The sequence below is a fragment of the Orbicella faveolata genome, unplaced genomic scaffold (assembly GCF_042242905.1).
Source record: "Orbicella faveolata isolate gen_17 unplaced genomic scaffold, um_ofav_v1 contig_2, whole genome shotgun sequence".
NCBI classification, from domain to species: domain Eukaryota; kingdom Metazoa; phylum Cnidaria; class Anthozoa; order Scleractinia; family Merulinidae; genus Orbicella; species Orbicella faveolata.
Genome location: NW_028301547.1, coordinates 27,627,159 through 27,646,526, shown reverse-complemented (window position 1 = coordinate 27,646,526; position 19,368 = coordinate 27,627,159). Strand labels below are relative to the sequence as shown.

At 38.1% G+C, this 19,368-nt stretch overlaps 1 protein-coding gene across 1 annotated transcript; it reads left to right on the top strand.

Annotated features, from left to right (window-relative positions):
• The first annotated feature begins 6,951 nt into the window (after positions 1-6,951).
• LOC149112676 (L-rhamnose-binding lectin SML-like) lies at positions 6,952-9,519 on the top strand. The gene is made up of 4 exons (XM_089289354.1): positions 6,952-7,137; positions 7,970-8,084; positions 8,397-8,522; positions 9,233-9,519. Exons 1-4 carry the CDS (start codon positions 6,952-6,954, stop codon positions 9,517-9,519), a joined length of 714 nt encoding a protein of 237 aa, XP_089145480.1.
• The last annotated feature ends 9,849 nt before the right edge of the window (positions 9,520-19,368 follow it).

The following is a 19,368-nucleotide window of genomic DNA, read 5'->3' as shown; positions in this document are numbered from 1 at the left end:
ATTTAGGTCGATTTTTATAGGCATCCACTCTTAATAAGTCACTTCAATAAAACGTTAACACACCACCAAGAGGAAGTTTTAACTTACACTTAACTTGAACAGGTGGCTTTGTCATGTCCATTCAAATTTGTTAAAATACTTTCATGCTTTTATCATTTTGTCAAAAAAGTTATAAGATGGTATAAACGGTATATCTTGCACTTCTCTGCGCATGTGCGGCGATCTGATCTTAACCGACGGTTCAATTTTCAAAGTTGGCTTCAGTGAGGAAAATTCTGTTCCATTTATCCATTGATCTTGTGAGAACACTGACAGTTAATTGTAGTAACGGTATCAAATAATTTAATAAATTAAGTGCCATTTATGGAGGGTTTACCCAGCATAGTTTGTATTTCTTGGGAAAGATTATAGTAAAATGTCCACGAGGAAGGTAGTGTCGACGACTCCGAGATAGCGCGCTTTTTTTATATTTCATCGGACACAGATAACAGCGCTAATCAAGTCTCCTTTTCTAAACCTTCTCACATTTTTTAATAGAGAATTTCGTTTTTTCACGTTAAACGTTAGAACAATATATATCACGTTAATTCAGCAACATCATCGCTTTCTTTTTTAGAGTGCAAACGATGTCATAAGAATACGTCATCATCATAGAATTGTTAAGATTCATCCACCAACCACAGTTCAGAGTAACTCTTTTGTTGCTGTGACCACCAATGATTAATGTGTGGCTTATTTCTTTCTGGAGCTGGTGGTTTAACAGATTAACGAGTTAAAACTGATGACTCATGCGGGTGTCGAAGTTTAGCTGATAATAGTACCCAAAGTTGAACCGGACTTTTTAGCTTCTCGCTGAAACATGATGTGATATTTTGAAGCCGTTTTACAAGGTTTCCAAGAGACCGTCTTAGAGATGCTCGTTGTATGTTTTTGCTTTGTTTTCCGCGTCTTGTTGTCTTACTTGATCCCAGAGGCGCAAGGTAAGTTTATCTGCAGTCAATGCTCGAACATACTTTCCTTTTAGTGCAGCTTGTTTTGTTGTTATTACCGTGTAGCAACAGGATGAACAAAAGTTTTCAGCATCCTTGACTGACTCAATTCCACTTAATTAAGGCGTCTAGACGAGACTTTTATTAATATATAGCTTTGCCGCGGTCGGAATGATAATTAATCAGCCAACACTTTGCGCAGATTATGAATGCTCACAACATTCACCTGTTTTAAAATTTTCTACGTGCAAGAAAGAAAAACACCTAAAAAAAATCCTAAAACGTTACAAGTAATTTTCCAACTTGTTTGGGTACAAAGCAAGGCATGTTTAAAATCGTGACAGTGAAACCTCAACGGCCTAAAGCTGTAGAGTTGCTAACCATGGATATGAGCTTTTTTCATGTTATTACCGTCATTAGAAAATAGCTGGAATCCTAGCACAAAATGACAAGCTTCAGACTTTGCAATAACTCTAGCTTACTTCTAGGACAATAGAACACTTTTTTCAACAAAATTCTTAGATTTATATCCATAGTATTACTCTGTTGTAGTCTTTCATAGCATTTCTATTCCACATCCGTTTTCACCACTTTTTTATCATTGCACCTGTCGAAGGCGGCAGTTGCAGGAGTCGAAGCTCTAAACATTTTTAACCAGTGAATGGTTTCAAAGTGATATTACAAAGAATTTAATGGTAAGCAAACTCAAGCGTTTAACGAACACCTAAAGAGATTTTTTTTTATATAAGGTTTATTTGAGGGCGGCAAATGCAGTCGGTGGCGAAATCTGAAAATACCGTTTTTCAATGACAACAGTTTAGGGAGGTTAAGTAACCAAATGAACGAAATGTCCCAGTTGCAACATAGCGAGGTCTCTTCTGTGCCCACCGTCGGGCTGTTTCTTGCAATTTGATGTTTTGGTTTGTTTCCTTTTGATTCTTCTTGTTCATATATGAGTAGTTTAAATTTAATTCTTATCAGAACCCTGGGATCCTGTAATTGGCTACGCTGTAGTGTTCTCGCTGCCTAATGAATTTTGGCGTATTTTAGTTAGGCGAAGTTAAATAAATAATTGTCGAATATTGGCGTAGATTTCCGTCATTGGCGAAAACAATTTTGAATTTGAATTTAAAACTAAGATGAAATAATTACCAGTTTTTTTTTCCTATAGCTCTTTTTGCTTTTTCGTACAGTGTGGAAAACTAAACTGAGCCAAAATTTGTTGTTGGTAAAATGTTAATCAACTGTCTGCGGTAACTTAAAATTGTTTTAATAAGTCACTTCATTAAAACGTTAACACGCCACCGAGAGGAAGTTTTAACTTAGACTTAACTTGAACAGGTGGCTTTGTCATGTCCGTTCAAATTTTTTAAAATACTGTCATGCATTTATCATTTGTCAAAAATATTATAAGATGGTATAAACGGTATATCTTGGACTTCTCTGCCCGTGTGCGGCGATCTGATCTTAACCGACGGTTCAATTTTCAAAGTTGGCTTCAGTGAGGAAAATTCTGTTCTATTTATCCATTGATGTGAGAACACTGACAGTTAATTGTAGTAGCGGTATCCAATAATTTAATAAATTAACCACCATTTGTGAAGGGTTTACCCAGCATATTTTGTATTTTTTGGGAAAGATCACAGTGAAATTTCCACGAGGAAGGTGTACGAAGCGACGCGTTCCATACAAAGAGTGAAAGGTAGGACAACGAGGTTTCCAAACAGAAAAGATTATTATAAAGCCGCACTCAGAAAACACAAATTGTCCCGCACTATACGAGGTTCTGAGTCGTACAATTTCTTTTGGTTAAAAACCTTCCAGTGTCATTCAAAGCCGTACATGCAGATTACGTGACAAGTGTGTGTCATTTCCGAGTTACCTTGTGCCTCTGTTTTAAAACGAGTCTTCGTGCAAAACCTTTCATATGAAGATGAATTGAATTTTCATGAAAGTGAATCTTCAGGCGGAACTCATTTTCGAATGAATGGTTTCGCACGAAGACTTGTTTTGACACAGAGGCAAAACTCAACTGGGAAATGGCCTATTATGACCTCGGGATTGCTGTTAATACTGATGTTCAAATATTATTTTACTGCACGTATTAGGCAATGGAGGCGGCAATGTTTTGTTTGAGCTACATTAGAATTTAATTTGTCATTCTGTTATTCTCCAACCAATCAAAACAAAAGAGACCAATGAGTTCATGATTCGCGTCACTCTCAAAACCCTGCATATGACATGAAAATACTGACGCAGTACGACAAACAGCCCAGCTAGTGTCGAGGACTCCGAGATAGCGCGTTTTTTTATATTTCATCGGACACAGGTAACAGCGCTAACCACGTCACCTTTTCTAAATCTTCTCACATATTTGAAAAAAGAATTTCGTGTTTTCACGTTAAACGCCAGAACAAAATATATCACGTTAATTCAGCAACATCATCGCTTTCTTTTTAGGGTGCTAACGATGTCATGACAATACGTCAAAATCATAGCATTGTTAAGATTCATCCACCAACCACAGTTCAAGGACAGAAGAGTTCTTCTGTTGCTGTGACCACCGATGTGTGGCTTATTTCTGTAGCTGGTGGTTTAATAGATTAGCGAGTTAAAACTGATGACTCATGCAGGTGTCGAAGTTTAGCTCAGCATAGCACCCAGATGTTGAACCGGACGTTTAAACTTCTCGCTGGAATGTGATATTTTGAAGCCGTTTTACAAGATTTTCACAAGACCGTCTTAGAGATGCTCGTTGGATCGTTTTGCTTTGTTTTCGTCTTTTTGGCTTCCTTGATCCCGGAGACGCAAAGTAAGGTTGTCTTCAGTCAATGTTCGAAATATTTTTGTTTTAGTGCAGCTTGTTTCAAGTTTTTACTATTACCGTGTCGCAAAAAGGACGAACGAGAGTTTTCAGCCATCCTTGACTGACTCAATTCCACTTAGTAAGGCGTCCAGACGAGACTTTTATTAGTATATGGCTTTGCCGCGGTCGGAATTATAATTAATGAGCCAACACTTTGCGCAGATTACGAATGCTTACAACATTCACCTGTTTTAAAATTTTCTACTTGCAAGAAGAAAAAAAAAATCACCTAAAAAAAGCCTCAAACGTTACACGTTTATTTGCAACTTATTTGGGTACAAAACAAGGCAATCATGACCGTGAAACTGCAACAACGGCCTAAAGCTGTAGAATTGCTAAGCTTGTGTACGGCCTTTTTCCCACGTTAGCTCAAAGACAATTACCGTATTAGAGAAGTTGCATGGCATACAATGGTAACCTTCAGATTTTGCAATAATTCTAGCCTCTAGGACAATATAACATTCTTATCAACAAAATTCCTAGATTTACTTCCATAATTTTATTCTGTTGTAGTCTTCCATAGCATTTCTATTCCAGATCCCTCTTTACCACTTTTTTTACCATTGCACCTGTCGAAGACCGGCGTTGCCGGAGTCGAAGCTCTAAACAATTTTAAGCAGCGAATGTTTTCAAAGTTTTCATCTCTTAAAACAGTAAAAAAAAACTGATATTACATAGACTTTAATGGTAAGCAAACTCAAGCGTTTAACGAACACCTAAAGATATTTTTTGTTTAAGGTTTATTTGAAGGCAGCAGATGTAGTCGGTGGCGAAATCTGAAAATACTGTTTTCTCAATGATAACAGTTTAGGGACGTTAAGTAACCAAATCAGTCAAATGTCGGGTTTTGGGGTTGATTTCCGTCATTTGCAAAGATACTTTGGAATTTGAATTTTTATCTAAGGAGAAAGAATTACCAGTTTTCTTTTTCTATAGCTCTTTTTGTTTTTTTGTAGAGTTTGGCAAACTAAACTGAGCCCAAATTTGTGATTTGTTTCACACTAAGGCCTACCTAACCTGAGAATATGAGCCAAATTGATTTCGCCGCCATATTTTGAAAATGTTCGATTTTTGGGCACATTCGTTCTTAATAAGTCACTGCATTAAAACGTTAACACACCGCAAAGAGGAGGTTTTAACTTACACTTAGCTTGAACAAGTGGTTTTGTCATGCCCATGCAAATTTCTTAAAATTGCGTCACGTTTTTATCATTTGTGGAAAAAATTATAATCTCGGAAAAAGCGAGCTGACATATTCTATCGTCTATTTTTTTGTTTGTTATCCTTGGTGTTTCCCCAATTCAGACGAAATTGAGAAAAAAAACCGTTTGTGAAAGAGTTTTTACATTGAGTGGCATGCAAAATAAATAATGACCTGTCTTCTTGGAACTGGTTAGTCTGAATAAGTTTTATGTGGCTTGCGACTTTCGAAATGTGCTATTTAATTTGGGGTTTTCTCGAAGTTAGATTGATGATATAAAGGAAATTAATGTCATGGCTAAGAAAACAACATGGTAGTCTGCTTACGGTGTTTTTTTTCGTGAATTAGACATGGAGTAAGGAGCGAGGGTTTTTAAGACGAGAGGGTATTGGGATGAGACAAGTATGGTCCACAAACGAGAGGAAAATAATCTTTTCAACTCCAACCCATTCTCGTCCATGGCGCCCTTGTTGTTTCACTTTCGCGGGAATTAACCCACATCGAACCTGAGAACCTAAGACCGGCTGCGAACAGTCTAGCAACAAGAAGACATATTTTGTGTATATGGTTTTGTTTGTTGGTAGAAAAGACAACAATTGCTCTACTTCTCCTCAACAAGTTTGAATAACTGACTTGACACTTTTGCTCAGCTCAAACGACCCCGGCCGACAAATTTCATTTTTTTATTGCGGAACTCCCCTCATATAGGAAAGAAAAGGAATCCCATGAATGGATATCCTCATGGATATCATAGCTAACGGTTTTGCTCGTGAGCGCGTGCGCACGACGACGAGGACTAAAGTCACGCAACAAGGCGGCCATACTCCAGCTGATAGGTTGATTGAGACACGCAGCCTTGGTTTACAGCGTAAATCTTTGATATTGAACATGCATGTTATGGTCAGTTGACACCTGTCAAAACAAAGGATCCGCCCAGCAGTATCCCGTGACCACTGCGGGCTCAAGTTTTGAGGTAGCTGAGGTCAGGTTTTTTTTTTAAGTTGACCGCTGCCCAAAACAAAGGAGAAAGCCATATAATAAACAACTTATTAACCTCGAACGTTCGGCCCTTATAGGTTATGGGCTCGGTCAATACGGCAAGGTCTCGCTCTGAGATTTTCCTGTAAAGACCTAACTCTCGGTTAATAAGTAGTCAGTCATCACGCTGTCAACTCGGTCAGATTGACCAAAAACGTTAATTCAAGTATTATGGTAGAGTTTTATTAAATACGTTGTTAAACGAAGGATTCCGAATGGAAAGTGCGAAGTTATCATGCTTCACCTAACGGCAGCAATAAGGTTAATATATCTATAAAGCTGCGTAATAATAAATTGGTGAACGACATAAAGATCCTGTTTATGTAAAATAGTGACTCGGATATAAGTGTTCTCAAAAGTATATTTGTGTCATTCAAATGCGTGTTGTTGTTCATCTGTTCTGAAGGAGATAATGTTAATGTACCGTAGACGAGAAAGTCCCTTTTAAACTTGTCCGCAGTGTTCCATAGCGTGGTTTTGTTTCACATGTGTTCAGGCCAGCGATTCGGATAGATGTTCGATCAACAATTACCACAAAATGACAAAGAGGCAGTTTCTTAGTATTATCAAAGACTTGCCTCACCTACCCTGCAAGGGAGTTCACACTCTAGGAAAAAAAGTTGAGAGATGTCGTCATATTTTGTCAAACTGAAAGAGACAAAATGGACATCTGAGGCGCATGTTTTTGATCAGGAATTAGCATTTCGCTTGCTTGAGGTACCATTTCCATTATCCTAATCCTAATAGTGCTCCGTCCAATTTTACCGTTTTCAGGTCAATGTCGAAATTTGAGATTTACAAGTGCTCCAATCCATGGCTACCGGCTGAATAATCACGTGATACGTACCATTGGCGTCATGAATGAAGATTTCTGCGAGCTGCAATGCTACATGGAGCCAAACTGTGTCAGTTATAATTTTGACGAGCAGGAAGATACAAATGGAAAACACAAGTGTGATCTGAATAACGCTACTTATGAACACGACAACGAACACTCAGGCGACCTCACGAAGAACGAAAATTATGTGTATCGTGGAGCCGAGGTAAGCATGAAATTGAAGGTAGTAACTTCAGTTTGAAATCTAAAACGTTGAATTGATTTTTTGGGGGATTTTTTGTCACGACCTCGAAACTTTGTGTAGGATCTTTTAAGAATTCAAAATAATGTATTGCACGCGGGAGTGGAGTTGGGGTTAGTGTTAAGCATCTAAGACTTTTTTTTTTTACATAGCAGGCTTGGATTAGGCTCTTGGGCAGAGGGACACATATAGCTACAGATGGTTGCCAAGGGAAACATTCCTTGCCCCAGTGGGATTCACGTGCCACTATTTAACAATTAGATTATGAGCTCCAGATTTCTTTGAGGTGTTATATAATAAGTCAAATTACCCGCGCATTTTGATTGGTTCTCACCTATGATCTATTACAGGACAGACGCATAGATGACGTTAATATAACAAACATTTTCTTTCTGTTTTTTTTTCCAATAGAGGAAGTTTTTAAAAATTTAGATAATATTTTACCAGTGAGTGGGCTAAGGATAAGATTGAAGAAATATATATTCTGGAGACATTCCATTTTTCACCCTGCACATCAGAGTTGCCAAATCTTGCAGTTACCTTTGTACGGTGATATGCTTCTGATACGGTCGATAGGTGACAGTCACCTTTGTAAGGTGATATGCTTCTGATGCGGTCGATAGGTATGCTTTCTTTAACAAATTCTCGTAACTTAATGTATTGTCTTTAAACACCGCTCTTAGACCCTGTCCCCAATTTGCGCTTGTCAGATGCACTTATAAACAACTAATTAACTGTTAAATATCGTCAATGGATATAGCTGTTGTTATGGCTATTTTTGTTCTTTTCCTTGAAGAATGCTTGTGCAAAGAAACCTTGCCAGAACAACGCAACCTGTCAGGCCGGTTTTACGGACAGAGATTACCAGTGTTTGTGTATTCCCGGATTTACTGGCCATGACTGTGAAAACGGTACCAATACATTCTGTTGTAATGAGTGCACTTAACTTGGTGGTGAGAGGTTTTAGGGGTTATATACCAAGAATGAGAAGTTATAGCAGGGAGTTGCAACTATGAAAGTTGGCTTTCTGTCGCTGCTATCATTGTTGTTGTTGTTGTGGTTGCTATTACTGCTGCTGCTGTTGTCGAATCTTGCTTAAAAGTTTAACAGGCAGTTCATGCTGGGAGATCACACGGAATATGATAACAATTATCTCCGGTGAGATAATTTAATAACAATTGTCGTTACGATACAGATATTCCACAGGAATATTTTTGTGTTAGATATTGACGAGTGTACCGACGGAACACACAAATGTGATGTCAAAGGCGCTGTGTGTAACAAAATCCGGGGATCCTATAACTGCACGTGCAAAGATGGATTTTATGGAGATGGAATAAACTGCACTGGTTTATTTATTTAACATTTCTTTATACACGGTTAAAAATCATCAGGTAATACTAGTATTTAAAATTAATACTAATAAACTACTAATAAACAGTCCATGCTAAATACTAATTAATAAAAATTGAAGTAGTGAATCTTAATTTAAATATTAAACTAATCCTGTTCTCCATCAATGCCGTGTCTAACTTTGCTTTTAAATTGATTAAAGGATTTTATCATCCTGGTAACTATCTGTAACACAAATTGGTTTAATGCATTTCATCAAATCTAGATAAGCTTACATACGAGGCTTCAGAATGAGGCACACTATGTCAGAGATAAAGTTTCGTGACCACACCCTTTCAATAAAAATGTTTTCCGGTGACACTTCTTCGATGTTATGGAAAAAAAATCTCAGCTCATTCCGGATAATGATTCAGTTAATCAATCGTAAATTCTCTTTCAATTCATAGCCGTAGCTAGAGTTTGACGTGCTTGGGTTCTCGCAGTTTCTTCTATAAAAAGACATCTTCTCCTCCCGTGATTGTATGTACAAGAAGTCAGTCACAAATTACTAGATGGGGATGCACCCCGTCAGTACGTGTACTAAACGAAATCTTATACCGAGTCTTTGAGAAGCGTCAGACTAGTTAGAGGGACACAACAATTCAAAATTTCCTTTCTTGTTTATGTCTCTTTCTCCTCCTCTTACTTTTTCTTTTATTTTCTGCAGAGAAGCCACAGTTTCTTATCATTTGTGAATGGGAAAAGGAAACAATAACCTGCCAAAACGGAAGAAAAATCAGCATACTAGACGCGAACTATGGCAGGCTGGATCGGGATACGTGTTTACCTGCGGCCATGAGCAACATTAACTGTCGTGCCAGCAATTCTCTTCAAATCGTGCAGAAAAACTGTAACGGCAAAACTGAATGTCACCTGCATGCAAATAACTCAGTGTTTGGCGATCCATGTCATGGAATTTACAAATATCTGCAAGTCAAGTACACATGCCTGTAACAGTAGTGATAAAACTAAACATTTTACATTTTTGGGGGGTTATTTTGTTCTGCAGACTCATATTGTACTTTTTTCTATTCGTTGTCTTCTATTTCTCTACTGTAAAATGCACAAGAGTGAATGAAGTTACCATTGCTACGTTGTTGCAAGAAAAGCACCCCGTCTCCTCGAATCCCCAAAGTTAAGCCGTTTTCGGAGGGACTAGTACTTGGTTGATTGACCTACTAAAAATACCCGTGTTGCGAGATTTCCTCATGATCTTTTCCAAGACCATATCAGGATTGAGACAGTGCTGTGGTCGTTCAAGAATTTAGCTGTTTATCTCGAAGACGTGTCATCCAGTTTAACTATCGGCTATGGAGTCCCCCAAGGATCTATACTGGGCTCGATTTTGTTTGTGGTATACATCAACGATCTCCCGAAAAGTCTGCTATAGTCTTCAGTAGGCATGTACACTGACGATATGGTTATGTACTGTTCTGACTCCAGCGCAGATATCATCAAGCAGGGTTCTACAAAACGATCTAAACAATGTCGAAAAATGGTTAGAGAGCAGCAAGACTAAATGGATGCTCTTTGGTACTAGACAAAAACTAGAACACTGTCCAGACCTTAGAGTACAACTCCATGAGAAAGAAATTGAAAGAGTATCAAGCTTTTGTTACTTAGGGGTTACACTAGATGAGAATCTCTCATGGAACGAACATGTAGAATTGGTTTGTAACAAAGTGAGTAAGTGTCCCGCTTGCTCACTTTGTAACAAAGTGAGCAGGCGTCCCGTATACGACCTTTCCACACCCTAAAAGCTGTTAAATGTGTGTATAATTGTTTAATAAAGCCGATGTTTGATTACACTGATACGGTATGAGGTGGGCTGTAAATCGGATGCAGTAACACCTTGCAATGTCTACAAAACAGGGCAGCACACATAATACAAAGGAAGGCAACGACCGAAGAAGCTTTCAAAATGTTAGGGTGGGTTGATTTGGAAACACATAGGAAAGCCCACAAATGTATCTTAGTTTTTAAATGTCTAAATAGCTTAGTTCCTTCGTATTGATCGGATTATTTTATTAGAAATCTCACTATTCACACGAACAAGACAAGACAAAGGAACGACATTTGCCTACCGAACCCTAAGTTAACGCTAGGGTGTAACACATTTAGATTTTCAGGCGCGGTTCTTTTTAATGATTTACCCACATCAGTAAGAGAAGCCAGGTCGCTTTCCATTTTTAAGAACTGTCTTAGTTTTCATTTTAGCCATTAGGTTTCTACCAATATAATACCTAGATATACCTCGATTGTTCTCTTTTATTGTATTGATCTAGAAAAATTCTACTTCATAGATATGTAATTTCCTTTTCATTCAATTTTTAAATTCCTTGCACATAACGTTGTGGTAATTTTTTAAATTCTGAATCTTTTATCACACGTAGTCTTAATTTTAGGCAGGGCCCCTTTTGATACCAGCCAATGGCTGATGGGGCTACCCTGCCTAAAGAAAAATGACTTGTCTTGACTTGATTTCATGCCGGGGTATACTTGTCACCCTACCAGACATCAGTTCATGAACGTCTCTTTCCATCTATTATATTTTAATATACTGCTTGGTGACTCGGTGAAATGGGTAGGATCAATGCTCTTTAATTTATCGATCAAACAGAAACATTAACATCGTCCTCCCGGGGATACCAAGGGCATTTGGCTAGGTGATGTGCCCGGGGGGGGGGGTGGGGTGGGGGGAATTTGTCGTCTGTGCTTGATATTGGGGTTGGGCCGTTTACAGCCTTATTGGAAGAGTAAGGGTTTTCAAAAAAGTTGCCTCGTAATCATCATGAAGCTAGATTTTAAAGTACTTAGTTTAATTTTTTAATTAAAATTAAGGCAGTTCCTTTGTCAGTGGACCGAGTAGAGTTAATTCAGTTGGAGGAGGGGAGGGATTTTGGGTGGGCATGTAGGCTTCGTTGGGTGAGATGTCTGTTATTCTTTTTACCTGTTTTTATTTCCTCGTGGTATGTGCCAAACTTTGATTTGATGCTATAATTATTTATGAAACGAACATTAGAATATATCGAAGTACTTCTACTGACTGACTAGAATTCATTCCACTTCGATGAAATATCTGTTGTGATCTCAGTCATCTATAGCTATAAAGTGCTGTCTCAGCTTCTTCCTCCTCCAGCAACAAGTCTAAAGGGTTAACCTCGGCTTCTGTAGAGTCTTATATTCTCCTGGTCACTGCGACGGCAGAAAAAACCCTGTATCATAGAGAGTTTCTGACTGTCTCGCCTCCTTCACACAATGGTCCCCGATTACCAAATGTGACTCGAGCAGATTGTTTCCTATGTTATGCCATAGCTGATTGAGATGTATTTGAATTAAATTAAATTCTTTCCGAAAATAATGAACACCCAATATATTCTCACCAAAGTCTTTTTTTGGTGGGGTTTCTTAATCACGTTGGTTCTGGTGGTTTTCGTGGTGGTGGTGGTGGTGTTGTGGTGGAGGGTATTCCGGGGGAGCAGTGAGAAATTTGTAGATGATTCTTGTGGAGGAGGAGGAGGTTCTTATAATATTGGGAAAGATTAGCAAAGAGATTGTTGTTATAATACAGCTGGTCATGGCCTGGTAACCATTATATTACGGTGGCAAAAAAAAACCCCGGCGTCACACACAACAACATTATGCAGCTGCGGTTTAATTGGCTATAGATATTTTGCCTGTGGCTATAACTCCTGTGGCCTAACCGTTGATAGTTATCTATTTTGATAATAAATTCGTTTTTAACCGGTTTTTTTTTTTTTTTTTTTTGATATATTTTAATTTGTGTTGGCGCACTTTGTTGCCATCAGTTTAACCAAAAATAGTGGTTTATACTAGGATTACTCGCGATTACATGCGAAATGCCGGCTTTTCCCATATACGTAAGTCTGAGAGTAAAACACCTTTTCTCCGTTTTGTGCGTAGAATTTCTATATATAGATTATTAACAGCCATGGAGTTTTCGACAATTTCAAAGTTCTACAAGAATTACAATAGGTCGTTCTGTTTTGACCAGGAAGATTGTTCGAGCAGACCAAGTCAACACGGTTTATAGTTTTTATTACGTGGTCCACACAATAAACATTGTGAAGTTTATATGAAATAATTCATATATGAACTGCGGTTGTAGATGGAAGTGAAGAATGACCGTGACCTCCGCGATACCGGTGCGATGCATCGCACCGGTATCGCGGAGGCCACGGGTTCGAATCCCGTTGAAGCCCTGATTTTTTCAGGCTTCTTCTTTCCAATTGCTTCAATTGAAAATTTACTGCGATGATCATTCTTCACTTTCATCTACAACCGCAGTTCATATATGAATTATTTCATATAAACTTCACATCATTTCACTCCTCACGGGAAGATATGAACTCAATTAATTGACCTCGCTCCCAATGTGTGGCTTCATAGCTCAGTTGGTAGAGCATCGCATCGTTATCGCGAAGGTCACGGGTTCGAATCCCGTTGAAGCCCTGATTTTTTCAGGCTTCTTCTTTCCAATTGCTTAAATTGGAAAATTTACTGCGATGATCATTCTTCACTCGACATAATACATGTACCACCCTGCTGGTCAGAGGTTCTATAGCTAATACAAGAATACATGTAATCTTAATTATTTGGTTGGCATAAAGTAACATCTCTCTAGTGATATGCGGCGCGAACGAAAAAGTGCCTAGCTAGCACTGAGGAAATGTATGCAGGGCAAGAATAGATTACAAATGATATAGATCTTGCAGGAGTCCTCTCAATGGAACAAAACTTTGCAAAAAGCTTGTTCTTAGGACGTCTGGTTTTCAAAATAGGAAGCTTAGAAACCTTCCTCAGGAACAAATTCATGACCATTTGGTAGTTAAGAAAGACCCTCCTTAAGTGACTGCTTCGAAATTCGCAACACATTTCTTCACCGGTGCACATAAATATTCGAATTCGCAAAAAACAACCATCCACAGTACGCGTTGGCTCCTTAGACTTTGATAGCATTCTTGTGCGCCTAAAAGACAAACTCTGTATCCTTCGCACTTTGGCTTTTAATGAACAAAGAATTTGATCAGTTTAAAGAAACGTGGGCTGCTTTGCTTTAGTCGTGTACCTGTACTGTGTGTGTGCGTGCGTGTTGCTTTCGAGAATGTAATGATAACGTGCTATTGTCAGTGTGTTACCACCTATTGCAAGTGGTTCGTTTAAGTTAAAAATATAACGTATTGCAAGTAAGTAATATAACATAATAGATTGCAATTGAAATAATGTGATGTATTGTAAGTGATGTACGCAAGTAAGTTAGCATAATGCAAGTAATTCAGTAATTTTACGCAACATCTTGTAAGTAGTTAATGTCATATGTACAGTGGAACCTCGATTTAACGAACCTCTATTTAACGAATTCCTCGATATAACGAACGATATTCTATGTCCCGGCCAAAGTTACAGTAAAATGTATGGAATCGAACCTCGATATAACGAACCTCGATATAACGAATTCTTCGATATAACGAACTTAATCCGGAAGCCCAAACGTAATCTACCTCGGTATAACGAATTACAATGTCAACATGCGACAGAAGATAAACGCTGAACAGATCAACAGTCAACAAATCCTTGTAATCCTTATGGCAAAGAGACAGCAACCTTTCAGTCAACGGCTTATTATATGTCACAGACATTGGCACTATAGTATTTCGACATCAATTAACTTCTGCTCTATCTTCTTTGAAATCCGGAAATGTTGGGTAGTGCAACATAACAACACTAAAGCCCGTTTCCTTGTTTACATAGGCAATTTTCTGTATAACCTCTATTTTGCAACATTTTTAAATCGCTACTCTGAAAGTGTTGTTCTCTTGTGAAAAAAAGCTGCACGTCTCCTCAAAAGTGAAAATAATTGATACTGAAAGCCACCATGCTTAATGAATTGCATCTCAAAACGTGGCACTTCTGGGTGACGAAAATTGCATTGAATTGCGTGACAGAAGTCACCTGTGTTACAAATCAATCATTAACTATGACCTCGATATAACGAACATTTTGGTCGTTTCCCCTCAAATTCGTTATATTGAGGGTTTCGATATAAGGTACCCTCGATTTAACGAACACATTTGGCCGGTCCCCAGCAACTTCGTAAAATCGAGGTTCTACTGTAGTAAGTAATATTTGTGAGCAAGCAATATGACGCACTGTAAGTGGGTAAAATAACAATTTGTAAGCGATAGTCATAAACTAGTAGTGTATCAATTTATAAATCCATGTTAATACTGTGTTGTAAATTGTAAGCTTTTTAATGTTAGTATTATGTATTTGTAACGTAATATATGCAATGTAGAAATTAAAAAAAAAAAAAAAAACATCCACAGTACTAAATACTGGTTTGAATTCTGAACACACGCAAGGATTTCAATTATTCCACACTCTAATATTGGTCTAAATGTGTTAAAGTGCCACTGAAACGAAATTTTTGTATGTGAGATTTTTGCTTAGTAATAAAGTTTCAACCTTACTTGGAAACACTGCAAACTTTTTTTTCGCATGCGGTAAGCGAAAACTGCTTTTTCAGCCGTTCGAAGTTGGCTGGTTAAGCCCAAAATTGGCGGCCATTTTGGCGCGGCCAAAACAGCCTAGTGACGTCACTGGTTGTATTACTCTCATGCTGCGCTGAAAATTTAGAGTGATTATGGGAGAAGAGATTACTGTTCGAAGCCCCCCAAAAAACATCTTTAGGACATCTCAGAGCTGTAAAGCAGATAATCACAGTAGCCTTAGACATGAAGAGGTCGAGAGTCGATCCTGGGGCTTTCCAGTCTATTTAATTGGATATTTGCAGGATATTTTATGTAAGCAAGCAAACGAGTGGGAGTTCTTAGATCGCAAAATGATCGGGACTCTTGGTGAAATGCCAGCACTCAATTAAACAATATCTACACTCATAAAGTAAAAAAGAAAAGACACGAAAACAAGAGAAAGCGGCTTTTGAAAATATTATCCGGACTGCTGCTGCACGAATCGCAGCAACAACGCTTCGAGTTTTCGAGTTGCTTCGCTTCGAGGAAACCGGACGCTTTGTGAGTTTCACGGCGGACGAGATTGTGCCACAGTGACCTTTAGTCCAGTTGTATCTGCTACATCCTACAAGTTATCACAACAGCAACAATTTAAGAAACCCTCTTCTTTTATATGAGGGAGCGAATTTAAACTATAAAGGTAAACTAAGCTGCCATGATCCTACAGGTATGTTTTCAGGAAACGAGAGAAAGCGTGACAATGTCGGCGGCGAAAGGTCATATATGCAAATTAGTTCAAATTCTGTTTAATGAACCTTCGAAAGGAGTGTAAACTAGTGACGTTTTAACGAACTGTTTTGAACTTGGATATTATTAAATGAATATCATAGACATAAGTATGTGCTAAAGAACTCAAAGTAATCCATCGGCCGTGAAATATTGCAATTGGGAGATACGTGTAAAAGAGAAGCGAAATTCCCGCTTTGTTTACACTGATACGTATGCGGCGATAAGGCAAACCCTGCTGCGGATCACAATTTTCAAAGATACATTTTGTCTACCACAAGAACTCTCACTTATTAGTATCATAAAAAGATGCCCTCAGTGTGCAAAGAAGTACTCGACTCAAAGATGGTGGACCGTTAATAACTTCGTGATTGTGCGGATGGCTGATCCGCTTACGACTTTTAATGCAGTAAAGTTGCCGAGGATATATTCGAACCTTGTTAATAGACCTTAGATAAACGCGAGAATCCAAATTTCAGAACCAGGCCGAAAACAGACGACGAAATATGGTGTTTAGGCTTCAGGACGTGATATAAAAGTTGCCACACTCGTCTTCGAAATCTCCAATCGAGTACTCAAGACGTTCGAAAAGTATACTGAGCTGTTATAATCTGTAGCATTTATTCTGGTGAATCTACCCTCTCTGGCGCCCTCCAACATTTATGATGTGTATTTCCTGTCAAGGCTGGACAGAAATTATAAGGTAGAAAACTAGTAGGTATCGACAATATGAAGAATAAACTTGAATAACTCAAGTGAAAACAAGAGAGAATCTATAGCGCTTCTTGCGTGAATACAACCAGTGACGTCACAAAGTCCTTAAACTCGGTTCCAGAGCCCGGACACAGTTTTGCTCCAAAAAGTCGATTTCAACATCTAAAAAAAGCACTTTCCGTTAGGATTTGGCAGAAATAAAGTTCACCATTACTTTAAGCACATTTGAAACTATAGATTGGGATAATAAAAGAGAGTACGAAAATTTCGTTTCAGTGGCACTTTAAGAGCAAATCTCAACAAAAACCAAGTAAAATTTGAATTTGGCGGCAGAAGTAGAAAAATCGATTTTTCTCTCTTTTCGTCCACAAATAGCCCTTAGGTAGATATGAAACGTGATATAGTTTTTTGGAGCTCGAAGCGCTTTAAATTCGAGAAAATCGAGGGAAACGATTTTCGCCTCAATGGTCACCAAAATGGCCGATCGCAAAGACTTAAAATTAGTAATCTAAACTTAATTTGCATTCGCGTGTAAAAGAGAACTAAAACTTATCAATACTTTTTCTTGAAAGAAAAAGTATTTAGCTATCCAAAACAGGTTAGAACTTGACTTGAGCGCCATTTGGGAATAAAAACACTATTTTTAAAAAAATTCCTTTCAGTTACTAAGTCGAATTCCTAATTTAGGAATAAAATTCAGAGATATTTTTCGGCATGTGCCATAACTCCAAATTCCTTGAAACTTCGCCTTTGGAACACTTTTATGTTGTTGTAAAACATGTATTAAAATCAGCTTGGGTTATTCTTCGAGTGGTTTTTGAGGCCTGGCTGAAAAACTCCGATTTTACCTAAAACATGACGAAAAGTAAACAATGGCTTCTGCGTGTTGGTCTGAGGGAAAGCGAGCACAGGCATTTAAATCCTTATAGTATGAGTTCTTTGTACTAATAAGCAAATTGTTTGCTTGCACCTGTAATAAAACTGTTCAATCTCAACGCCAGAGTAACTTTATTTAATCCGAATATGTTTCATCGCTTCCAATCCCAGACATTGTGACGAGATGTCGATTTCACACCAAGAAGAAACAAGAAGTCGAAAACGTTTTACTACGCGGCCTTCCAATTATCAATTTAAGATAACTGGCCGCTGAAGGAGATATTTACTGAATTAAAGCTTAAAACAGTTACGTTTTCTGTAACCTATCAGGTTTGGTTGCAGGCCCGGCAATACAGGTTAAATTTGGTAAAGAAATCTTAAGGTTTCATTGTTTATTTTGTTTGCAAGTCACGGTTTCATTCCCGGCCGTGGAATTTACTATGTCCCACAGCAGAGACCAGAATGGGTTGTTTTACAAAAGTGCGGCCGTTTATTTCCGAAGTAAAACATGTTTCCGACAGTCTTTAGTAATTTTGTCAATATATAGTTCAGTTAAAAAGAAGGTCACGCGAATTTCAATTAAAAGTTCGGTCAGAAATATTTCCCGCCAAAGCGAAGTAATTTTTTCCAATGTTTTCTAGTCACTTTGTTTCGACTTTCTGCTATTGGCAATCCATGACTCACTAAAAGACCCGCTTGCAATGGTTAGCTAGATTGCAGAATAGAATATTTAAGCACGCCAAACCATTAAGCTAATTTATTTTACCCAGTATTTTCCCAAGAGAATTCCATTTTAGACGTCGCGCTGCATGTAAAAACAAAATGTATCCTCAGTTCTCTTGTTCTTTTTTTGCTTTGTATTTTTTTTTTTTTTTTTTTTTTTTTTTTTTTTTTTTTTTTTGCCGTCGTGCAAAACATACTACAACCATATAACGATCGAAGCTCTGCTCTAAATTAATTTTGAGACTTTAGTTAACACTTCGTTTCCTTTCGGAAGGCGTGACACGTCATATATACAGCGATTTAAGGTCAGACGACAGAAGTTCGCAAATGCGGATCTTTTTTAAAGGTTTCTGTCGTTTATCCTTGGTATGTTTTAAAAGTATGAACTGTTGTGTTTTTCGATCAGAAGAATTGCTAAGCAATGCGGGTGGACTCTGGTCAGTTATTGTTCCATTAACGGCGCTTAAACTGATGAACGAGATTCTCGAGGAAAGTCAGAGGTCAGATCCTATTTGGTAGCGATACGAAAAGACAGGTTGGGTGACACCAATTTGCCGCTATCCGCCATGGTATCCGTTCCACGAAGAGGTTACGAAGGAGAGAAGAATAGAAATCTGTAAATGCTGCTATGTCAGGATTACCAGCGGAGATCTTTCTTGCGATCAATGTTGTTGTTTTTGTCGGCGCAAGTTAGTATACCTTCCGTTGTACCTTGTAAATGGGCAAGTCCTATATTAGAAGGTTGGAAAATAAGCGCCTGCTCGCATTTACTTTGCAGTCCCGTTTTCCATATTCAACTGAAGTAAAGCAACTCTGTAACTTTTATTTATACATGTACACAGTTAAACCGGGTGAATTGTTTAGAATTGCGGTCCGTGAGTGTGAAATCTACACATTATCTGTTTGTCGGTGATCTAATTTCACGTAGAAAGATTGAAATATTCCTCGTGAGTGAAGGTACTTTTGAATGCATGAAAAAACTCATTTTATCATTTTATTTTACTTTAAAAGAAGCATATCGACCGGCAGAACGACAATATGATAATGAAAGAAGTTAAACCGCTTTACTTCAGCAGTCTCTTCTGTCTCTTGGCCTCAGGAAAACACGCAAGCAGTCTATTGCTTACTTCTTGCTGATGTTTTCGTTAAAATCCGGTTATTTCAGCGGCGCGTTAAAAGCCACTCGAAGAATAACCCAAGCTGATTTTGATAT